Source organism: Neodiprion lecontei, chromosome 2 (assembly GCF_021901455.1).
Source record: "Neodiprion lecontei isolate iyNeoLeco1 chromosome 2, iyNeoLeco1.1, whole genome shotgun sequence".
Taxonomy (NCBI): Eukaryota; Metazoa; Arthropoda; class Insecta; order Hymenoptera; family Diprionidae; genus Neodiprion; species Neodiprion lecontei.
This window is the reverse complement of record NC_060261.1, coordinates 29765466-29790728: the sequence shown is the minus strand read 5'-3', so window position 1 is coordinate 29790728 and position 25263 is coordinate 29765466. Positions and strand designations below refer to the sequence as shown.

The 25263-nt window shown below is 39.0% G+C and overlaps 2 protein-coding genes across 5 annotated transcripts in view; both read left to right on the top strand.

Annotated features, from left to right (window-relative positions):
* The first annotated feature begins 1712 nt into the window (after nucleotides 1–1712).
* LOC107217772 (broad-complex core protein isoforms 1/2/3/4/5) lies at nucleotides 1713–9476 on the top strand. 2 transcript variants are annotated; one of them, XM_015655435.2, is made up of 7 exons: nucleotides 1713–2065; nucleotides 2220–2406; nucleotides 2506–2688; nucleotides 3165–3426; nucleotides 6008–6385; nucleotides 6464–6747; nucleotides 8109–9476. In XM_015655435.2, the coding sequence occupies exons 2-7, from the start codon at nucleotides 2221–2223 to the stop codon at nucleotides 8214–8216; spliced, it is 1401 nt and encodes a 466-aa protein (XP_015510921.2). In that variant the 5' UTR covers nucleotides 1713–2065; nucleotide 2220; the 3' UTR covers nucleotides 8217–9476. The 2 variants fall into 2 exon arrangements, with proteins under 2 accessions (XP_015510921.2, XP_015510928.2); XM_015655442.2 differs by lacking the exons at nucleotides 6008–6385; nucleotides 6464–6747; nucleotides 8109–9476 and adding an exon at nucleotides 4384–5843.
* A 3811-nt stretch (nucleotides 9477–13287) lies between these two features.
* Nucleotides 13288–25263, top strand: part of LOC107225987 (venom dipeptidyl peptidase 4) — a 212444-nt gene continuing 200468 nt past the window's right edge. The window contains exons 1-2 of one of the 3 annotated variants that reach the window (XM_046730474.1): nucleotides 13288–13365; nucleotides 16742–17120. In XM_046730474.1, coding sequence (XP_046586430.1) covers nucleotides 16959–17120 — 162 coding nt within the window. In that variant the 5' untranslated portion in view covers nucleotides 13288–13365; nucleotides 16742–16958. Of the gene's footprint in view, nucleotides 13366–13472; nucleotides 13594–14358; nucleotides 14602–16741; nucleotides 17121–25263 lie in introns of those variants that run through there. The other 2 variants (XM_046730476.1, XM_046730475.1) reach the window with 2 other exon arrangements.

Sequence of the window (25263 nt, the reverse complement as noted above, 5' to 3'; positions counted from 1 at the left end):
GCGTACGCGAATCAAAGATCATATGATCAATTACTATACACTTGCTGAGTCGCTACGTACGTACAATCGGACTTTTCAACCCATTTAAAATATCGAACATGTCTTGTTCCATCACGGAAGACACATTCAGCGTGCTTATTTTAGTTTATCCATTCTTGAACGCGTTTCTCTCGATAGTGTCAAAGATTACAAAGATGAATGTGATCATTACTCAAGATCTGTTGGAAAATTATTATATTATTAGTAAAATATCTTGTGTGTAATTGAATTTCCATGATATTCGCGACATTGCGTTAACGGTAGTGCGAATATCATAGTTATATCGACAAATTTTAATTGTATCAAGGTTTGTTAAGTTGATAAATTCCTCAGTCGTGAAATATAATTGATGCGATGTAAAATGTAGGATACGTCATTGCTTTAAATATGTACAGCAGTAAATAGTACCAAATATCTAGACATTTCAGTGTACAGAGTCTGTTTGTCTGTAAAGAAACTGAAAAAAAAAAAGAATTCACTTAACATGATGGCAGCTGTTGAAGTACGGGCAGTACATCAAAAGCTGGTCAAATAAATGATATCTGTCAGATGCTTGATAGATGGTATATTATTTGAAAATTCGAGCCGGCCTTTTCGAAAAGTGTGGAAACAATTGCCGTATGACAACTTGACATAAAAAAAAAAGTTCCGAATTAATTGGTATTCCAATTCCACTTTTATACCGCCTGACTTTCTTTACGCCTACGACTTGTACTCAAGTACAGTTGCCTAGATTCAGGCGCACTGCATAAAATCATCACAGAAATGCCCAATTTAAATACAAACATACCTTCTCTAGATCTTTAATATTTTTATTACGCATGTATTTTCTTGCGATTTCTTGAAGTATAATTTGTGTTCCAAGACCATCTGTAACGAATATGCGATATTTAGACGGTAAAACTCAAAACCTTTGGTAAAAACTACAAGTTGCCACCCGCAATTTCTACATCATTTTTTTACCAGCATTGACTGAACATGTATAGGTATATAAACTCACAGCCCTGGGTTATTTTTCGTAACAGTTTGTCGGGTTTGGAGATATTAGCAGTTTGACGTATTATCAACCAAGCAACTGACCACGCTGGTAATGGAAGTTCATCGTAACCAACATCTATCGCGTACAAAACGTTGGTAACATATCATCGTTACTGTGAAAGTCACCTCTGGGTTGTAAATATTTGATAAAAATTTTCAGCTACAACATTTTTAGTTCCAATTGTTGTGGGAATCTTCGTATGAAGAATTTTTTTCGATTTGTTGAGCAATTTTCAAATTATTCATTGAAAAAATTCAGTGATTCAAGTTTTGAAAATATCTGAAAAATTCTGAAATAGTTTTCTACAAGCGAGATAAGAAGCACGTTAAAGATATGTAGAAGGCTGAACTTATTTTCTGAACTTTTTCCAAGATTCCGAAGAGGGAACTGGATTTTAATTGAAGAAAATTACGGAAATTTTTGAATACTTGAAATTAAACTATATAAATAGATTTTGTCACATGGTATGTACAACGTGGGAAATTTTGAATGCCTACGCGCATGCGCTTCGTGAACAAAGTTAATGTCTATGGCTCAAGAAGGTTGAAGGAGGCATCGTTCGTCTTTGCGTTAGTGCAAAAAATGGCCGTACCGACGAGGCCGGCAGCACCGTCTAGCGAGCGAGTAGCGGCGTATCTGCTGCTCTACTTTTACGGAACTCCGTTGAGACGTTCCATGGCGTCATAGTCGTCCAAGTCGTGAGAAATGTGACATTTAGGATCACCAAGAGATAATCGGAAAGTTTTTGAGCGTGATTCAAAAGTGTTGTGAACGAAAAGATTTGTGCGATAAATATTGCGGTGCCAAGTGGATCTCGACAAAGCTTTAACGAACATCAAATATAACCCCGCTGCGCAGACACTGTGAACTGCTTGAATAACAAGCTGTTATGACAGAAAGCGATCTCTTTTGATTTGGCCTAATTTGTATTTGTTTCTTCTGATTTATCGACTTTCTCCGAAGGAATACAAACACGTAAACAGCGAGGTAAGCCACCGACAATCAAAGCCTTCCCCCCTAACCCCATTCTCGTGCTTATCAAAATGACCAGTTATCCTCACATTTTTGACAAACATTTTATGAAACTTTGGTTAAGTAACACATGAATCAAATTTTCATCACTTCTTTCCTCCGTGTCTAGAATGGGCAGTAACCATCTCTACAGTTTATCATGGGGTGAGTTCGGCAGCTCTTTGGCATCGGCGGCGCAGTTATTACGAGGTCACGGCGAGCTAGTTGATGTTACTTTAGCTGCAGGTGGACGAAGCTTCGCTGCTCACAAAATTGTACTCTGTGCCGCCAGTCCCTTCCTCCTAGATTTGCTTAAGGTGAGATAACTTATGATTGTTGAATTACACTTGCCACTATGATAATGTCTGGAACGATGCATCGTCAGTTATATTTTCCATCTTCTCAATCATTTTTAGAGCACTCCGTGTCAACATCCTGTCATAATGCTTGCTGGAATCGGAGCCGAAGACTTAGAATCTCTTTTAGAATTTGTCTACAGAGGTGAAATCAGCGTCGAACCCTCTCAACTTCCGTCTCTTCTTCAGGCGGCTCACTGTCTAAATATTCATGGACTAACACCACCTACTGTTCTTACCGAAGTAAGTTCAGTGTGTTAATCAATTCTGAAAAATGACATTTTTCAGAGATTTTACAAGCTTACAAGACTCAGGAAATTTGTAATCTATTTGAAAAAATGGAATTTTCATACACCAATATTGAGAAATTCAGAAGATATAAAAATTGAAATTATGCGTGTAACCCAAGTACGATTTATGTGTCCTTTTCTGTTTATGTTCCTTACTCAGAATGATAGCTTTTGCGGCAGTGCAAAAACACTTTTAAACCATACTTTGGTTGCATAAAGTTGAGTGTGCGCCACGTATGAAAATTCTTTTTATGCCCTGCATATTTACAATATTCGTCTTCGTGCTCGCCAACGACGTGTATTACAAACTTACGCTCAGGGTAAAAAGACCCACTTCACCTTCTTGATATCCAATCTTGTCTAAAATTGTAATCTCTTTCCAATTTCCACTTCTATGTTTTGACTATTCTTCTTTCTTTTTTCTTCTAGAATGGCGAGGAAATTCCTCTGTCAGCAATCCCAGCAGCCAGTGAGGCCTTAGCTCGTGATGTTATCAACTCCTATCTACCGCTGAGGCGGAGAAAAAGACGAACGAAATCGTCTTCTTCGTCGTGCAAGTGGCCAAGAACTGACGACAATCACGACACTGAAAACAGACCGCTCGAAGCACACAATCAGGACAGTAGAACGACTATGGAATACGAACGTAGTAAACATGACGAGAGTGGCGGAAACCATGGTGATGAGTCAGGTAAATTTTATAATTAGTACTTTTCTATACCTGTTTTATTCCTTTGTTAAAATAAATTTTCTTAGTGATGGAATAACTGTTACTTGTGTTCTGTGTCCGATGAATCTGTCAATGTTGTTATGATATCTGTGAATTTGTTAATGGTTATTTAAGGCTGAGAGATCTATTCACTAGAATTGTCGCTTGGGAAACGGACACAAGCACAACCATCAATTGGGTTGAACTGCTTTTTAATTGGATACAAATACAATATTTTTGATGAGCGAAATTCTATCAACAATCAATACGCATAGCATTGTTTCAAGGCTGTTTACTGTTCCTATTTTTATTTCGTCGTGATCTAAAGTTATGTTCATACAATGAAAATTGCACTATTTCAAATATGATATCGACAAATACTGTGGCGTATTCAAGTGTTCAATTTTAGGATATCAAGATATTTGTGTTTTACCACGGTTCTTTCCATCAAACATGTCATTTATTTACTATATTTCAATGGATGACGCTTCGAGTATGGATTTAAAAAAATCATGAAAAGTGCAACACTTGAAATGGATCAGGTAATAGACATGGAGTTTTGAATGATTTACTTATTATTCCTTTTCAAACATTTAGTTTGAACAGATACTTCTAGTAGTTTTTGCAACTATAACGCAATTAGTAAGAGATGTTTCATAGCAGCACAGCCCTAATGAAATAAAATTTATAAAAAAACAACTTGCCACACAAACCAATATCTCGAAAATATACAAATCTTGTTGCTTTTGCTACACAGTACTCGAATAAGCCTGAAGAAAGGTGCAGTTTCTATTTTATTGATGAACTTATCTCTAGCTCTTCGGAATAATGAAAAACAGTAACATATCAGCCAGCTAGTCACATTCAATGAAATTACTGTAATACTGTAAAGGTCAGTTCAGCCCTGAATGGTAACATTGTGTTTGTGTCTGTCAACAGTTAACGATCGTTCGGAATATTCTAACCGTCATGGGTCTCATTCACCTCCACTGCATCATTCGACACCTATATCCTGTGAAGATTCTCAAGGGACAGCAAACCAAGATCCACCGGATTCTGAGCCACACCTTCACACCCTGATGCCGATGCAGCAATACTCTCCGTTGCACATACCTTCTTTTCCAAACTCTTTAAATATTGGCTTACCTCCAAGTGTACCGATTCCAATCAACTCCTCAACCCCTGGTTGTACTTCCGTGAATGCCATGATGCTTGGAGCCTCAAAAATACGAGGCGCATCAGATTGTCCGGGTGTTTGTCCTTTGTGTGGAGCAACGTTGCGCCAAGCCAGAAATTTGCGACGACATCTTCTTTCGTCGTGCAAATACCGTTTTAACGCCAATTCTAGCCAGCACAGCTCTTCCGATCCAATGATTATTGAGATTAAACCCGAAGTTGAGATCCCTGGGTACACTGGGCAGTCTGTCAATTACGGAACTGATAGTGGAAGCAGTGGTTGTGAACAAATTGAGTGCAAACCGAGTCCTTTACCATCTTCATCGCCACACGGTTCTCTTGTATCGCCGCATGGATCGAACATGGTTTCACCGCGAAGTAATATATCATCGCCAACGATTGCCAGATGAAAAAAAAGTGCGCGATTAAAGCGAAAGCGAATCAAAGCGTACAGCAAAGATTAAACTCGTTTAATCTTAATATAATACTACTATTTTATAACATTCTTATCAGGTACTTAACAGAGAAAACGGGGCTTAGAGTTGACAACTCCTATTGTTGATCAAATTCTTCCATTTACTTTCGACTGCATGACACATTAATATTAGTAATTAGTTTTTAGAATAATATTTAGAGTGAGTTTTAGTTTTTAAATACTGCCCAATCGTGATACAATCCTGTACTGATTCCAAATTGTATAAACGGTAATAGGGCTATAATTTTTGAATCTTTTTTTCGAAACTTGCTTACCGTAAGAGATATATTTTAATACTCATTTCTGATTTATTCATTCGCATGTAGTTGATTCTAAGTAACTTCCGTCACGAAACCCTATGTGGCTGTTGACTATTGGGGAGTAAATATTACTATTATTATTATTATTTTTTTGCAATCATTGTTTTATTTAAATATTCTCTTTTTTTACTTGGGCTTACACTCCTTTGCTAGAATTAGGTATTATTTTTCTCACACATTTCATTTCATTGACCTCCAAATTTGTCATTCAATATCACGAAACAATTACTAAGCTCAACGATGATAAATAGAAGGGTAACAGTAATTAAATACATATTTGTCCAGTGATTTGAGTCTTCGAAGAAAATACAAACAGATATTACTCTATAGGATATGAGAGCAATTTTAAGAAATGTACATTGTATTGTTAATCTCATAAAAATTTGTAAATAAAATTCCTATGAACACGAAACAACGACGAGTAAGTAATTTAATTCAGTACTTAATTCTCAGAACAGTTTTAAACTTTTTGTATGGATGCTTGCAAACGCCTGATTGCAGGTACAATGCGTCTCGAAGAAATGTATTGAACAAAAAAGAGCAAAGGCAGAAATACTCGATGTCAACTATTGGTCAATCTTTTCCATTACAGGAGATGGAAATTCAAAAGCCAGGAGTATGTCCGATCAGCCAGCAACTTGCCCATTGTGCGGGGCAATCTTACGTCAATCAAGAAACTTGAGAAGACACTTGGAGCTACTTCATTTTGGAAACGGTAAACCAAGCAAAGGCAGTGTCCGTGTTAAGCACAGAAAAAATGAGCGTACGGACGATCTGCATCGTGCGTCACAAATACTGCTAAACAATCGAGAACCACATGCGACGGCTGCAGATTTGTCGAGTATGACGTCTTCGCGAGATCATCCTAACATGAGATTAACCGAAAGTTCTGACATGCAAACGGTCACTCCGTTATCGATGGTTTCTTCCACTGCCAGTGTTTCCAGTGTTTCAAATTTGAGCCTACCAGGTGAGTGGCAAGCTGCGGGTAAGTTAACATTGTCGAATTTTCAATTTCAATTGAATTTCTGCTTTCTCACGCATCTAGGAAACATAATGGTTCCGGGAAGCGTCGCAGGATCTGGAGAACAGCCTTGCCTTTCTGGAAGCATACCTGTAAGTTCTTGCGCCGGCCCGATGGGTCCACCCAACAACGGCATATACTCTTCGGATGGTACAGCTGGCATGTTGAGTTGTCTGCTTCCACCGTTGCCTTCGTTGCCATCGCTGCCTTCTTCCCACGATGTTTTCCGGCATGGAGAAATGTTGCGAGCTGGTGTTACGTATTACGATACTTCAAGGCAACAATCTAGACACATTCATCGCGATGACGTAACGTAAAATCTTTACTGTTTGTTTTACGAATTACAAAGAAAGCGTGTAATTATTGAAGATTATTGAAACTATTGTTATACCACATATTAGGCGGGACAACGATAGATCTAGCATACACTCTCGGCCAAAAGTTTGGGTCCACCAAGCGTTTTTTTTGCTGTACTAAAAATTAGATACCGGACTCAAATATAAAGATAATTAGACGTTCCAAAAAGTGTTTTGAAGAAGATAAATGTACCTTCATTTTGCTTTTTTGGAAAATTCTCTAGTATTTTTTTGGCCCTGCAAAGTATTTTTGAACATGGCCGTTATAGGCAATATTTTAGTCACCGGAAATTAATTCCGAATCTTGGGGAAAAATTTTGCTCGGTTTTTTGTATGACAAACGTAAAAAGAATATCAAAACCTACATTTTTGTTTTTTAAAAAGTTTCGTACGATTTTTTTTCGCCCCAATATTGCATTTTTAGCTAAACAAGACATGTTTTAGACAAAAAGCTGTAATTCAATAGCTAGGGGGCTTTAGAGAAAATATCAGAAAGGTAAAACGTTGCATGGGTTCACACTGGAGTAGTCTGAATTTTTTCAGAATTAAAAAAAAATCATTTTTTTACTTAACGTTTTAACTTAACTTTTTAACTTTGGATCAAGATTCTGGTGAGTGGAGGGGCAATACTTTCGGTTGGAATTTGGAGAATCATCGTCAGTTGAGTTGTTGTGTCTCGAAAACTATCAGATTTAAGGCAAAATATTAAAAAAAAAACTTTCAGCTTTTGAACTTGTTTTTTAGCGCAAAAAAAAAAGAAAGGCCAGCCCATATTTATCGATACATTCATTTTTTCGCGATAATTAGATATGACATGCCTTGATTACGTAAAGTAATAATCGTGCCTCGTTTTTCTGTACGAAGTTCTTTATATTCAGTCAATTTTACACCTTAAGACTTTGCGAAGCAGAAAAATTCAAAAATATTGTATAAAATTTTACAAAAACGCAAAACAAAGGTAAATATGTCTTTTAAAATGCCGTTGGAACGTTTGGTGATCTTTATTTTTGAGTCTGCCATCTATTAGTGCAGTAAGAAATTTTACCTGGTGTACCCAAATTTTTAGCCGGCCGGTTTTGTATATAAACGACGAATTGTTCATAGGATTTTTTAAATGACGGTAACCGTACTTTTCTTGTGTCTCATACTAGTAATAACACTATTCAAGCAAACTTTCAGTCCTAGAGCTTTTACGTTGTAAGGGGAAAATCATAGCTTAAAGTAGAGAAATGTCTTTGTAGAGCACCTTTTACTTAATTTTAATGCTTGATTAGTGAATATAAATTAGTGATAACTTTCTTGTGCTTGTACAGATACTATGGAAATGTTGCTTGATGCGGGATTTAAGAACATTCAACAGGAATTTAAATATGTTTATGGTAAATAATTTACACAACGTCCAGGTATGGAAAATGAATTAGACAAGATGAATATTAAGAGGTATATTGTATTTAATTTTTTAACACTAAAAATTTGTTGACGTGCATACGAGAAGGCTGGAGCAGCCACTTTATTTCTACGTGAAATGATTGAAAAAAAATTTGTACTTTACCGAGTTCAATTATTGTTCATTGCTTCCGATATAAAGTTTCTTCTCTACGTAAGTACTAAGTACTAAACCTCAAATAATCATGCTACTATTTTTACATAAATGTTCGACATTGCATTTTTTAAAGTATTCGCACTGTTGTTGCAACGGTAAATCATGTGAATTGCTGTTATTTAGCGTGAATCTAAAAACGAAAATACCACTGCATAAATCATCGCTATACGATACGTATGCGGATTCAATATAATGATTAAATCTCAGAATCTGTGCAGTTGCTTATTACTCTACGAATCGTGACTAAGTCGTTGCTTTGAGAGAATTGTATTTTTGATTATATTACAGCTCTACGTAAATTAGAAAACCGTACTAAGGAAGGAAACTTACTTAAAATAATTCAATAATTGAGGATAATACAGGGACAGGCAAAAGTGAAATGTACTCCTAATGATAAATCATGGAGGAACAAAATGCTTATGGAACATAACTTGAGGTATTTGACTGTTTCACTAGAATAATGGCACTTTAGAAATTATAGCAGATCAGACGATCTATGTTCATCGTTTTTAATGTACTATTGATTTTTCTGGATGTGGGTATCTTTGAATATTCCTTTACTTGGTGCTTCAGGTTTCTCAGTATTAATAAATAAGCCGGTTGCAAAGTGTCTTTGAATTGAATGTAAATTATTACGATTACCATTCACTTCCACCAACAACAATAAAGTTTAAATTTTACATTGTCAATGTCTGAATAATCTGCACATCTTCATTGAGCAAAAAAATAAGAAATAAGATTAATACTTCATATGACTCATTTTGGCAGTTCAATTGCTGCTCAAATTTTTACAAATATCCGAAATGCTTGATAGTTCAATGAAACAAAAAAAAATCGGGACGCTTTTTGATTTGTAATCGTATAATAATATGCATATTATAAATATACCAATACATGAATAATATTTATATTAAATTTTGTAAAAGTATAAACATGTTTATGTTAACATTTGTCATTTGAATTACTGTGACATTTACGTTTTTGTTTATGGTTATATGTTTATACAAACGAAAAATATGGAGTTTTCCAATAAATTGTACCTCTGAAAACGGTGTAAAGAAAAACGACAATGAAAATCTAGAATGAATAGAAAGTTGGGAAAAAAAAATCAACGTACAGTTGAGATGTAATTATGTATGATAAAAAGTGAAATTAGATCACGCCTTGATACATGCAACCCACGTGCGTGACGCATCATCTAATAAGCTGCATTGTTACTATCTATAGCTGGAAAGAAGCGCCGTTCTGGTGGCAAATTTACATACTACTTTTGCCGCAAAGAGGTCAATTCGTCAAGTTTATTCCTTTCGTTTTTTGTTATTACAAAATTTTCCTGTCACGTTCAACAATATGGAATACTTGAACAGTGAATTCGGGTTCATATATTGATTAGACACTATTGGTTAATTCTGCAATACTATCTTACGGAGATAAGTTGCAGATGAAGAAATGGAACGTCGCAGTCATGGCATTACAATGATCGGTCAGTATCGGTGATTTTGAAATGCTAGTGAATTTAGATATGTTTTACTTCTAGTATTTTTATATCTAATCTGCACGTACAAAATTTTATATTTGATGCCAGTGGTATTTTGCAAATCTAATTGATCTGTTGTCCAAAGCTTCTCTTTATTGCTGCTCAGTTATAGAACGTCAAATTAACTACCATGACTACTTGTGAAAAAAGCTCGTGATTTGTGACGGGTCATATTTTAGTAGAAAACTCACACGGTAACTTGGCTATTTTAGACGCGAGCGGATCTCGAGACGCAGAAAGAGTAACACGTATTCATAATTTGTTGAATGCGTCTTCCAGTTATCAAAAGTGGTAATTATAACTCGTAAAAAAAAGAATAATAAACAAATGAATATAGCAGGGCAGTATTTTCAGCCGTCATACGTGTGGAGTCAACGATTATTCGCGCATGTTTATAGTACGTTATTTGCGTGATGCTGCAAGTTCTAAATTAATTTGCGCATGCAATATACAACTATTTACACGTTATATTGAGCGTCGTATTGAGTATTACGCGTTTTGAATATACGAATCTCTATGTTAGTTATGATAATGAATGTTATTTTTGGGACAAACCGCGAATACCAACACACCATTGTTTGCTGACACTAGTAATTGCCTATAATCACACCTGTGCAAATCCCAGAGAAGGGAAACAAATTGACCAATAACAGCGTGTTTTAATTCATAGAAAAGAAATAACTAAAATTGGTCAATTGAATTCTAATAATAATTGGGACGCGTCAACTGACGAAAGCAATTATTCTTATCGCAAGGACAACCCGTTAGGAAATGTACAAATTAGCAACACATGTTATATTAGTTTATTTTCTTCTTACGGTTCGCGCACTAGTCAGTTTATCTAAAGCAACGTTTTGCAGTTTGTATCGTTGTCACATGTTCGTCAACTTCCGCTTGGCCTTCGTTCTGTAAAATAATCCCGAAATTCCTGCAGGAAAACAAAATAGAAACGACGGCGCGTCGTAGTGCGAAGTAATAATGAAAATCACAATTTCATACACGTCGCGAGACCGTTTCCCGAGTACTTGCAAATTCTGTTGGCCATGGAGTGAGGCGATAATAAAAGTTCGGAGTAAACTAGACCGGCGTAGTGCCTTTGTTGCAGAAGAGAGAAACGCCGGACTTTCGAGAGCTGCAGAGGGTTTTGATTTACAGTCGAGACTATGCAGGAAGCTTGAGATTTCGTTAAAAAGTTATAACATAACGATGGCGTGTACGCCATTTTAACTTTTCCGTCTCAAAACTTTTGGTCCAGCTCTAGCTCGAGTCGTTGCTTGCTGCGCTGGTTGTGCGCTCCCGCGTTTCACATTTTTATCACTCAATTTCAACATGCTTGAAAAGTTGGCGTGCTGCATAATATACCGACTCGTTTCAAGTTTCGTCCCTTATTATTATTTTCATCATCATCATTATTATTATCATGTCCGCCTCCGTGCAATGAGGGTTTTATTCCTATATACGTACGTACACGTACGTATTTCACCTGAAATGCATACAAGGTTACGTGGACGTTGACAATTGTGCATGTGGCACACGTGTATTGCAATCCGCTCCTTTTTCTCACAGGTGAAAATAGAGAGGAGGTATAATCAGCGAGAGAGTCGTAAAACGAGAGGCACCTAATTACACCAGCACATACCGCAATCATGTATGTACACTTGGGGACAATGAATCTGAGAAGGCTAATTTTTTTACACTAGACAGTTATGTTGGCAGCGCCGGAAAACCTACAGCGCCATAGTCGGCCGAGTGCGAAACTAAGTCAATCTCAATAAACAAAACCTAACCGATGACCGTTGAATCTACCCATAGAATACCGCGGGGATAATGATTTATTGGATTGACACGTATGTATTTTGGTCGGTTACATCAAACATATGAACCTGATAACGTTATGCTGCGAAGGATGGAACACGGAGCTGAGCAGAAACTAAATTGTTTTATTGTGGTCAAGTGGGATGCTGCATGGCGAAGACTCGAGCAGAGAAGCGCAGAACAGTCCGCATTGCAGGAGATACTGGACATCGAAGCTCCGTGTGTTTTGCCTCGCGTTATAAATCACTCTACAAACGACGCACAGACGTAAAACCCGTAGTGAAATTAAACTTTCCTCCGATTTTTTTAACCGCTCAGATTGTTCTCACAACGATTCCAATCGCTTGCGCGTGTCACGCGGAATTTAGGTAGGCATTCAAATTGTCCCGCCCTCGACGTGTCTGGCAAACAATTGAGTGACGATTTTTTCTTTCGTATAATTATTCCGTCGAATTGGCCGACCGATGAAACATATTTATCGCCCGGGATATCCGTTTTCGGGATAGGCGTCTATGGTCGTAAAATTTTCCCGTTTGCTCTCGGGAGAGATGTTGCCGCGCGTCAAGGGAGTGTTTTTACGTTTGGCAGTTGAATGTTTTTACCCAAAACAGGGGAGATCCTCCTTCTCTCGGTGACTGCCTGATCCGCGAGCTTCTGGCCCTCGTTTCATTCCTAAGCGAGTTCTGGAGCCTCGCTCATTGTGCCCTGCGTCTGTGATAAATATCGTCAGGGTGAAAGGACCGGCCGGTGGGTATATATGTAGGTATATACAACCCTCGACGCCCGAGAGAAATATCCGAATTTCAAATGACAAGAAGTAGAACGGCAGCCGGCAGAGCCAGGAAGGCCGGGAACAACGGAGAGTTCAGCTGCGCCCGGGTCGATAAACAAAACGCTGTTTAAAGCAAGCGTAAACAATTAATTGAAAGCGTCTGGATGGAGGTGAAAGATTACAGAGCGACCTTTCCGACTGCTTGGAAAAGCTTCGTTCCAACGGTCAATGGACGATCCGTTGATCTCGTCGCCACCGAGGTACGCAAACGGTGTAACGAATTCTGAAATTTTTCACGTCGAATGTATCACCGATTTATTCATTTATTTACTTATTTATTGAACACAAAACGGGTAGTTACCCAATATAAAGTATATAAATCAATTTAGCATACTTATATGTGTAACAAAATATGTTGATAACCTTTATACAAACAAGTTTTTACTTAAATGAATGAAATTAGTTATATATTTGTTTATATTATACAGTGAAGATATATCTCTGTCAAGTTAAAATTCGTATGGAATAATAGAATTTAATCTTACTCCATAATTCACTAATGTCCGAGTTATTATTCATGAGATTGAAGATGAAAATGAGATTATTCGTTACTCCAGTCAGCTTTAGTGTACGAATATGTGTTCCACCGGAATCCAGTGTATGATTGGATTTATTTATTTTTCAGATGAACTTTAAGCTCTCGGAAACGACAACGTGCAGCCTGCAGCTACGGTTTCACGATTGCATACCAGTTCAACATAGCGTCTGTACGGACATCGATGCTGCCTATGCCTACCAAGTTACACGTTACAAAGGCTTATTGACGGTTACTACAGATTCTATGTATGTATTTTCGGAATTATCACTGCTTACAAGCTGCCGCAGCGTGTTAATCGAATCTGGTCAGTTATCTGTCCTGACGTTCAAACAGTTCGTTTGAATCATCCGAGCAGACACGACGCGCGGTTAAACATTGGACCGTGTCGTCAGTTTTGTCGTATTTCACGGTTCTGTCGGCCTCGTTAAAGATGCGACGCGTGTGTTCTAAACAAGCCTGCAATTATTCATAAAGTACGTTGCCCACGATATTTTTCGAAATAAAAATTCAAAGTTTTGCGATTTTGGTCATCTGCTGAAAATTAACAAAAGACGCTACTTCTCAACGAATGAAGCGCTAGTTGAGAACCGGCGGATCATTTTTCCACTATTAGTGAACAGTTTTTACCCATTAGCGGAAAAATGGTTCGCCATTCCCGAACTATGCACGTAAATCATTGAGACATAGCGTCCTTTGTTCATTTTCACCTGGCGGCCAAAATTGTCTATTTTTACATTTTACTTGTGAAAGAAATCATTTCACAAAACCCGCCGGAATAACATTAAGTGTATAAATCAATCCAAATGTCAGTGATATTATCATGATATTATAACATTGTTTCGATTATACGGTGGATTATAAACGTTCATCCACCCTGTTTGTCATTCGAACGATCATTTCCTCCGAAGACCACAACCACAAGTTGTTGGCAAGTTGTTGGTACGATTTTCATAGCTTCGTCTTCGATATCTCTATTTGTTATCGTCTTGTTGTACACATTCGCATAACAGGTAAAAGGCCTAACTTCTTTTCACCCACTAACGAAGTGCGATTGTCTCGTAGGTCTCTAAAGATGAACGAGGAAATACCCAAACGAGGCATTCATGCACCTGCAGTAATCTATTTATCCGTTCACCTCTCACCCCCCCCCCCCCCCCCCCCCTCTCTCTCTCTCTCTCTCTCTCTCTGTCGAAGACACGTGGACTGTAGTCGGAAGACGACCCAGTTCCGACGGTGAGACGTGAACCATACGTACCTACAGTGCTCGGAAAGGAATCGTAAAGATAGTAACCGGTTACTGTGGTACTTTGCATGAGTATTGGGCACGTGTGTAACAGTCGCGACGGACTCGAACGGTTTCAACAAACACATAATCACATAGGAAATTATAGACCGAGCGTATGCCTGGGTGGGAATAATTTGTGGACGATTCAGTGTGCGAAAATTATTTTTCAAACTGTCGATTTCGATCAACTTTTACCGTGAGTATACACCGTAAAAGCTTTCTCTCTCTCTCTATTTATATATATTTCTTTGTTCAGTCTTTGTATACTGTTGCTTTTCCTCCCACTGCTCGTGGGAATTTTTTCATCGAAAGTTTTAACCGTAAGACAATTCGGGACTTTCCCGTAGTATTTGCACCGCTGCAGCTGACCGATGGGACATTCGCAATCGCTTTGGTGACGTCAGTTCAACTTTTCTCGTATCTCTTGGCCGCCGTATTGCCAGCTGCAAGTATATGCCAGTAAAGAAAAACGGTAAACCTCATACGGTTGCTGACTGTTCTGTAAAAATAACCAACAATGATAAATTTCAGAACGTAGAAAAGGTCGCGTGTTTATATTTCACGCTGTTTATATATTGTACGTATGCATTTATAATATTTGCACACTTGAGTATGCATATGTTTGGATTCTGAAATTGTGGGCGTAAATTCACGTTTTTAAACGTTCAAATATTACTTACATACTAATTATTCGTGTTAAACGATTGCTTTTATAATATCGCTGTGTGTCGAGTGATAGAATGTACAGAGGAAAAACATGATGCCGAAAGACAAACCACGATTCATGCCTATGCGTACATCTGCCAAAGTGTTCGGTGGTTAAAAATTCACGTTTTACGAACCGCGCGGTATTCTGTCACTCTTTTAAAGTTTCCCCTTCGGAGCTTTTAAACTGGAGCTTTTATCCCCGGTTTCCAAGGCCGAGGTGATACATGGATTTTCGGGTTCTATTTCAAACGTACAGATATCTCGGATTGACGGATATTCCTGCCCCGACGGTCTCGTTCTTGCGACATTTAGAATCATTTATCAACTTTGCATAATATACAGCGAACACTCTTGTATTTAACCCAATCTGTGGCTGCGGATAAAAATTCGAAACCCGCGACATCGGGGTCTGATTGATGAAAATAAACCTCAGTAAAAAAAGCTCACGCAATTTTTTCATTCGAAACACTTGCGAGCGAAAAGACAATATTTGAATTCCAAGCCAGTTTTACCTGAGATAATGAAATCTTTTGCGGTTAGAGCTTTGGTAAAGTGTTACATGCATGGGTATCGGTTCATTTTTTGAACACTCTTATTTGACGAAATGAGTAATTTTTTGTACATATACGTATAGAAACGGCTCGATTGTGAACCTGTGTAGATTTTCAGATATTCTTTATCTTCTTCCAGAGCGTTAAAAATTGTCATATTATACATAAGCCGCTCATACATTCAATTGCTAGAATGACGAAATACTTCGGTATTCACAGTTCACTGTATTTTATGCACCGGAACGATGTTTTTCTTACACCGATGCATACATTCACAATGACGAAACAATATTTTGTAGTTGAACGGCACTTGTCATTATTGCAATCGTTGGTACGTAACATAAACAAAGCGTAAAAACTGCCGTCGATCAGACCACGGATACATATGTATACGTACTCCTGAAAAAATATCGGTTCCTTTTACGTTATTGGCGAGTTCTCGATGCACGTATACGCGTGTAGAATTGTTGCGCGCGTGTGCCTTTCACGCGGACAACTGATAAGAGCGGCCCAAGTCAAACCTCGTTGTCAGTTAATTTATACGTAACAGTTTCGCGAAGTTTGCAGTCGCGTCGTACTTTCGTGCTAGATATACCTAGTTGAAAGATTATCCTCGCGGCGTGTAAAGTTCGGCAGAGTAGTTCCTTTGCTGTATGTATGTAACTACATACATACATGGATACGTACTCGAAAACTCTCTGCAGAGTCAAATCGAGCGCTGGAAATCCTCGCTCCGTGCCAAACATCGCGATATCCGTAAGTTTAGCCAATTTTATCACGACGAAATTTGCGGTAAATAAACAGCGAGTCAACCGTGAAAAGAGTGTTTGATGTTTGGATTCGAGTAAAACGTGCATCGATTAATCGGTTAATTAAAGTCGAACCGATTCAGCGTTGTCGGTAATAAAATCGATCGATTCTTCAACGTGGAAATCTGCCCGTTCACCTGGCATGTTAGAGAACGCGTTCATCGCGATGAAATTGCCTTAGCAGTCCATTGTGAGAAACTCATTTGAAACACACACTCACTGTGCGATTAAACGGTGCCTAATTATTCCAAGGCAACGATTGATTCAGCTTTCAGCACAAATCGCAAAGACGCGGAATTCCGAACTCCCTCCGTTCAAGGAGAGTGCCGAACTGCGATCCAGCGATCGCGGAACAGACTCGGAGTGATTGCAGAGCCTCTGCAAATGCTGTTTCTGGATCGCGTCTGTGTCGTGGAAGTGATTGTGCACAACTGCAGGCTGCAGGCTGCGGTTTCCGAGTGTGCGATTGACTTTTTTCAAATAAAATGGAAGTCAAACGTCTCGGCCGAGAGTCCGAGAGTTCCGACGACAGCGATCTCGAGGTCGAACATCCACTGATTCGGGACGCCGTCGAGAAGCCGAAGTCCCGGAATCCTGACTTCGTCAAGCGGAACCGGCGGATGGACGTCGAGGGCGACCTGCGATTGGTGAGTGCCGCAAGCTTTCTCCTTTGTGACAAATTTCACTGTATTACGATGATATATTATCTTACTCCACTGCACGCGCGCTTATTCAGAGCCAAACGCAAAAGTGACGCGTCGTGATAGTTGAATTTTTATTTAATCTTCGCGTTACACCGGATGAGACGTATCAAAATTCTTGGATCTTTTTTTCAACTCTGTCCTACTTCGCGATCACCGAAGCGCGGCGGTACAACATATTTCAGACGATTTTTCTTTATCTTTTTTATTTGTCTTTATGAGGGATATTTTTTTATCCAAGATACGCACAGAGAAACGGGAAGCCGGAAGACAAAGTCACGGTAGACGGAAAACTAGATTGGGATTGGGATAATCGTAAATTAAACAACTTGGGACAGGGATATTTTACACGTATAGTTTGGTAATTGGAGTTTAAATTGCTTTGAAACTCCTCGGCTAGTCTTACCGCTGTGCATGTGTAATATACACGTACCAGTGCCTATATTTATATACTAATTGCTTCGCGGAATAAGTAACGAAAGAATTGAAAATGGAAGATTCCAGAGAGAAACTAAGCGAAAACAGAAATTTTTATGTTTAAAATTGTTGTGATTACGAAACTGTTTGTCTGTCAAAATTTCGACCAAGACGAATCATGTCACGTTTAAGCTTTCGTCTTCGCAGAATTAAAACCGTTTCGCAACGTTCCGCAGCGTCAATGATTTACTCGCATTATTTTTAATAATATTTGAGTGTCAATTATTTGTTCGACAAAAGTGTATAACCGCAGTTAGGAAGGTTTGTAAAATATGGGACTGTTGCGTTGGAATGAATACCGTTGTGAAGAAGAAAAATAAAATTCTGACAAATGCTGACAGGGGGTCAAATTGGAAGAAAATCGCGGTACGTGTAAAACCGTCTACCTACCTAACATGGTCAGGAAATAAAGTCTCGGCGCTCGTTCGACAGTCGTCGTTAAATCGAAGATATCGCGAAACGGGGAACAACCCGTGCCGCCTGAGTGTATTATTACTTGTTTCCGAAAGCGAACAGGCTGTTCAAACAAACATCGGCAAAACAGCCTTGAGCTATAATCTATTCCTCAAATATGATATGCCATATAATGCGACATATTCGCTGGGATTTTATCATGTATAAAGCGTAATTCGATGCGCGTATATTATAATAATATTTCCCATTTTTATGCATGTCCTGGAATTCGGTGGATTCACATGCACATGAGGGTGAGCCAAAGAAACTAACCTATCGAATCGATGGTCTTGAGAAGGTCTATTTACTGAGAAAAAAATTGTTCCGTTTGGAAAAATTTTTAGCTCAATTTTAAGAGGTGTCACTGGCCATTTGAAATTTCCCATTTGAATGACGCGCAAAAAATTTGTTTCTCATTAAAAATGCTGTAACTACTGAACCGTTTGAATTAATAAAATTTTCCGAGCATATTTTTGCAGGGCATTAAATTCTCTAAAAAAAGACTCTGGAGCTGATTTTTTAGACTTGAAATTCGTATACTTACGGACCGTGAAAGTCTAAGAAACGCGGAAATATGGAGTACAGCGATAATATAAAATAATAATCGAACTTTATCGAAAAATGGAAAACAAAAGCAATTTGTTTCGCAAGTGGTGCATCTACATCGCCAGCAATATCCTAATTGTAACAAACAAAGTTTTATCAACGGTTAAAAAGATTATTTACGTTTGAAAGTGCAATAAAAAATGGATAAACGAGTTGAAACTCTACTCCTTTGACGAATCTAGTTTCATTTTAGTTCAAGTTTTTTCATTTAGCATGGATATTTTCAATCGTAGAGCCCTAAAACTGCATGTATCTGCTTTTCTTCGACTTTCACGGCCCGTAAGTACGCGAATTTTTGAGTCTAGCAACTCGGAGGTCTTTTTTTAGAGAATTTAATGCCCTACAAGAATATGCCTTGACATTTTTTTTTATCTCGAACGGTTCGAAAGTTATACCATTTTTAATAAAAAATAAATTTTTCGCCTGTTATTTAAATGGGAAATTTCAAATGGCCAGCGACACCTGTTAAAATTGACAATGAGTTGAAAATTTTTGCAAACTGGAGAATTTTATTCTGTCAGTAAATAGGTTAGTTTTTTTGATTCACCCTAACGCACATGTTTATATCAAAGTACCCTTATACACAGAGGTTATGTATGTTTACCTTACACCGTTATTAGGTAGCCATGCAGGTAAAAGGTAGACCCGTGCAACTGCCTGCTATCGCCTACACCGCGATTCTCATTGCCATGCAAATCCTGAAAATGCTAATCGAGCCAGTTTTTGGTTTCGCCAATCGGGTGGCTTGGTCTAATTCGGAATTCGGTATAGTTATATATGTACATAGGTGAACACGAGGTAACGCAGAGCGTTGAATATACCTAATGAACGATGCGGCGTCGACGCGTAATTACGCGTTGCAGCGTTGAATATTCTCTGCACTTGAATTATCTTCTCGAGCAGTTTCTTGGCTGTCCATATTTTCGTACGCGTAATTACGATTTTGGAGAAACGCGCGGAAGACACGCGTGGTTGACGATAAAATTTTAATGCTCGAAAAACGCAGAGACGGAATGTAAAGAAAATTCAAATATCCTAACGCACGAGATATGCGGGGTTTAAATATCAGGCAGAGATTGTCCCGATGAAGCTTGAAAACTGAACTCGATAAATTTTATCGCACACGCGCCATTCTTTCCTTTTTTCACGAGTGTATGTATACCGAAAACCGATCAAACTTCCCGGCCGATGAATCTTCCATTTGGGTAACGACCCGCGGTTGTTTTACGGTATAACTGATAACATATTCATAAGAAAAGATCGTAATGCGTTATTGAACGCTCACATGTACGAGGAGTTCTATCTCGATTCTTATACCAGCCGTCGACACTTGCCTCTTCGGATTCTTTGTTGGTTTTCTTTGTTTTTTCTTTTCTTGCTGCCTTCTTTCTTTCTTTCTTATTCGAAACAAATATGAGAAGAAAATCTTGCTTTCGAAATTTCGAACTCTTTGACTCGACGTTTTTCACCTTTGATATATGCTGAAAGAAAGAATTTTCTCAAACGATATTCGTATGCGCGTTTGACGCGACTCTTCGACATATCGATCTGAAAAATTTTATACACGTCGAACAATATTTATTGTCGGATACTAGAAGTAGGTTTTAGTCAAAGAACTCCGACATCCTTTGTTTGATGGTAAATTGTGAAAATTATTGTCTTTCGTACGTGTGATGCCGGCGTGTAAAAACGCTCACAGTAAGAAAAAAAATTGTACGATTTGTTGAAATTTAACCACAAATTGAATTTTACACGCTCTAAAATCAACGGCCGTTATTTGATGACGAAAACTTTTCATTTCATTTTTGGCGCTCCGTCATCCTGGCGGCCTTACGGTAATAGAGAAAAAAGGTTGGGGAAAAAAAAAACATTAAAACGTAGAAAACGAAATACTTTACACGCCACAGCTGTGCACGTAATTGAGATGGAACACTCCACGTTTACGTGTCTGCACGCGTGTTCGCTAAAACTTCGCTCAAACTACGTGATTAAATATGATCGTGATATGATCGAATATCCCGGAACAAGCTCAGCTTGGAGATCGATCGGAAGTGCAAATCGACAAACTTCCCGGGCCGAACTCCTTCGTTCAGTTTCCGTTTACAACGGGGAATTGTTTTTGCCCCGTTGCGGTTCTGCAGTTCCGTTTGTGCCCGCAGAAAACGAGAGAATAAGCTCCGTCTTCGCTTCGCCGTGCAAGTTTGCAAGAGTTTCTTTCTTTTTCTCCGCTTATGGGATACTTTATTACGATCAAGGATCGATTTTTCATTCGACTTCGTTCGCGGGTTGCAATTATCGAGTCTTGGCCGAGGCGCACGAGCGATGAACGAACGAATAGCAAAAGGTGAAATAGAATATTAATTCGTTACAATATTTCAACCGAAGGGCTCAACTCGAGCTCCGAGGATAATCCCGCGATAAGCCGCAAGGTTAAGGTGTATTTTTTAAATTGGTTAAGTACATATAATGCCTCGCGGGGTTTATTCAGCTTAATTATTAACCCCGTCCGGGGTTGAAACGGGTTGATGAATTAATTGCGCAGATTTTCGCGGTCAAAAATTTCAATTTAGAAAACAAACACCGGTCTGCTTAACTTGGATAAATTTTACCACGGGAATTTATTTCACCCGCCGATATCCCGAGGCTCCGAGTTTCTTCCGAAAAATTTCCGAATCACGCCCCCGCAATTCGACTGACCAAATTATTTACCGCTATCTCTTTCGAAACTTGCTGCGAAAGACACGTCTGAAATTTTGCCGGATCTCGCATGGGACGAGCAAGGCTACGGATTAGAAAGTCGATAAGTCAAGTTCCGAGCGACGTGTCGGTGACCTAGAGTTGACGCGAATACTCCTTCAATCTTACACGTAGGTGTACATCGCATAATCGCGAGCGATACGCACTGAGAAACATTTCATTTGTTACGGTAACTAGAAAGATTCAGTAGAACAGGTATCGTTAAAAAAAATGTTTAAAAAAAAACCGGAACTAAAAATTTCTCTCAGTTCGGTCATTTTCGTGACGAAACGAATAAAGTTGATTCAGTTAAATTATCGTTTAATGGACCCTGAAATGGTGTCTAACATCCAAAATTGTTAGTTAAAAATGAACCGGGAAATCCTGTTTCGCGATCATTTTATTATACCGATATTATTGGTATCTTCTTACCTACGAAGCAAAATACAGATTCGTACTTTTCAAATTTATATTCAATTCGATTTTTCTTACTCTCTAATTAGGTACTTCTTTCGCCCGTAGCTTGTAATCCAAAAGCTTGCCCATTTCCATCTTGCTCGAAAAATTTTCATTTTGTAACAAAGAATTGGTGAGAAAAATTTGAAACCAATCGATGAATCAAGGCTATTCGTACAAAAATTGAATTTCCGTGTTTTTTGATGCAATAAAAATCCAACCCGTGATCGAAAAAATCTAAAACTCAACGCGAGATGGTTTTTTTGGTAGACTGTAAATAAATAAAATCGCCGATGGTGAGGGTCAGACGTAGGTCGGTTAGGGGTGAAATGTCTCCCACACATCGCATCTTTATACGCGCATGCTTCGGGGCCCATAGGGCAGGAATATGCCAATAAAAGATTGTACTTTATCGGGCCTGACGTTTTTCCACATTCTATCGTAACAAATGAATTCATACGTCTGCAGATATCTGTTTATACCAACGCCTGAAGGCGCATTCCGAATTCGCCGAGGGGAATAGGCGCGGTAACTTCTCGTTTATCCGCGGGGAAGGCCTTTGGCTCTGGCCAACACCTTCTTGGACCATCCCGTGGTATAAATCGTCGTTGGCTTCGAAACGAGAGAACGAATTGGTTCTCAGCTACAAGTTAAACGTAATTTACCGCCCCGCGCCGAAAGGAATTTGAAGAAAACCACCCCTTCCTGCAGCCCGGAAGTCCTTCCTATAATTCATTCCCGACCTTCGCCCTCCCTCTTAATTATTTTAATCGCTACAGCGTTTAGCGCTCCTAATTTTTGTCGTCTTCTCTTTCCTCTTTTTTAGTCTTTTAATTTCTCCCCTTCCAGCTTTCCGTCTCATTTTCCGACGCAGCAAGGCGGTTCAATTTATTCCCATTCCGGTTCAAGACGTCTAAAACACGCACGGCGCGGTAAAAATCATACTTTTTTGTATTTCAAAACACTCGACGCTGTAATTTCGCGGGCTAGGCTTTCTTTTAATTAGTCTAGTGCACCGCTCTCTTTTCGCTTTGAAATTCTCAGCTCGTTGAGACGATCGTGCAGCTTCAAGCTCAAAGTAAATTTTTCGATTCGCGACTAATTATTCAATTTATATCCATGCACCGAAGTAATTGAGCTTTGTAATCGTGTAGAAATGCAGAACTTGAAAGCTTGCAGAAAATCGTTTGATCTTTGTTCGATCCTCGTCTGCCTTATAACGAGTACCGGGAATTTTTAATTACCACCATCGCAGTCACATCTTTACTTTTCAAAGTATCCAATCAGGCTTATCAGATTCAGGACGATGAATATTAGGCACGGGATATTTGAAAAAGTCGCATCCTCATCCCGATTCTCTGTCCAGGCGGGGCGTTCTGAAATTATACGTCACATGCAGATCGACTCGCGAATGCCGACCACTCCGGTCACCCGCGAAACTTTTTTCGTTTCTTATAACCGGCACTTTTGCCTTGCCGCAGGGACTGAGAAATGAGAGAGCCTTTTTCAAAACTTTTCACGTCTCTGACCATGGGATTGATTGAAGTAGGGCTTCGCCCGTCGATGGATATAAAAAAGAAAGAGAAAATACGAAGCCCGTCTTTCCTCCGAACTTATCTACCTCCGGTTCACAAAACCAATAGATACACGGTATGCCGAGATCAACATTGTATCACGTTTCTACGTGGAATGACCCATACAACAGTGAATTCTTCTCCGTCCACCCGATGCCACCGAGCTGATAGAAGTGAAAGGATGCTAGATCGACCTTCTCTCCGTAGCTGAAATCAGTCGCGTATCAAGCGGGGCCCCCCGAGAGTCCCAATCCTGACTTCTCTCTACATTTTCGAGGCTAACAATAAGAAAACCCTCGAAGAAAAGATTCGATCCTTATTAGCTTTCGATTCCATGCTCAAGCCAAGCGTTAATGTCAAGATACGTGTATTTGTAGAAATAATTTTACAAGGTTCGTTCCGTTGTATGGAAAAAAGTTGCGATTATCGAATGCTTCAAACGATTTTCCGACTTCGTTTAACCTCAACAAATAATAATAATGCCCGTATATGCTTACATCATTTCGTACCGTTCTTCCGCGTGCAACCATAATCATTTCGTCGTTGCAAAATACGCGCCTGACGACCTGAGTATCTGCGGTTGTAAAATTGCAGGCAATGTCGCAGTGTGAGTTTGCGTGTATGGGGTATGATACGCCGATTGCCACAATGCCGACGGAATAGAGCTGAAGACGACTCTCTATATCCCAAGGTATATAACCTACCGTGCTGCCGGGCATGCGACCTACTGCGCGGTCTTCGGAAGTTCTTTTTTATTCTCCTTTGTACTTTTCCCTAGTTTCTTTCTTTTCTTCAGTTTTTCACCAACAGAGAGAGAGAGAGAGAGAGAGAGAGAGAGAGAGAGAGAGAGAGAGAGAGAGAGAGAGAGAGAGACAACTCTGTACGAGAGGCGTACAAGAACTGGTTTACCTACAACGATCAGCGGTGAGTGCCGGAGCTGAAGCGATGTTCTGTACGCTGCGCTGGCTTTTCTATAGCATAAGGTTACCTTCGCAGTGGAATCGAGTACTCGGATAAAAAAAAGTCGGAGAATAAGTCAAATGCGAAGGTTTTTTTCGTATAACTGTCTATAACACATTTTCGAATCACGATTCAGACATTTTCCGATCAATCTGGGTATTAGAAGGAAATCATTTCTGAGGAAAGGGGCTGATGTTCACAAATTGTCGGGATTTCAACGAGTGGAGCGCGTTTTTTTCGCGAGAATTAATGCAAAGGAAAATTGGAAAATCGAGGACTTAGAATTTGGGCATGAATGACGTGTGCCGCGTTTTTTTTTTTTTTTTTCCCCAGAAAGTTGGCGCAAAAATTAATCGCATTATAATTTGAGAACGCGTAATTTGTTTGCCAAAATTACGTTGACAGTTTTTCGAAATTGCTAACACAGAGGGGTAAATTTATCCGTTTTTTTAAAATCGAGAGTGCAAAATTGCTCAGCCGCGTGATTCGAAAGTTGATATTGTAAAGTGGAAGACTTGACATATTTTTCACTTACTTATACGACACGTGCCGTGGGACTGCATTGCAGTTATTTGCCGGACATGTGCGACGGTACAAAAATGGAGGGATTTTTTCGAGTGGCGTAAAATCCGGGTGGCAGTAATAAAAATGGAATGAAAGGAAGAACGCGAAGCCGAGCTTGAATCGAAAATATCCAAGTACCGCAAATGTTTGTCGTGACCATACAACTCTGTTGCCTTTTACCTCCGCGCTATCCGCAATTCTTTACTCGCCCGCAGTCAGATTGAACTCTGACCGTTGACCCTTGATCCTGTTCGATTCTACGA

Excerpts from the sequence above, each read along its gene's own strand:
- LOC107217772 (XM_015655435.2), top strand. The coding sequence starts at position 2,221 with ATGGGCAGTAACCATCTCTACAGTTTATCATGGGGTGAGTTCGGCAGC. Across the intron at positions 3,427-6,007 it reads AAACCATGGTGATGAGTCAG|GAGATGGAAATTCAAAAGCC; the intron begins GTAAATTTTATA and ends TTTCCATTACAG. Across the intron at positions 6,386-6,463 it reads TTCAAATTTGAGCCTACCAG|GAAACATAATGGTTCCGGGA; the intron begins GTGAGTGGCAAG and ends TCACGCATCTAG.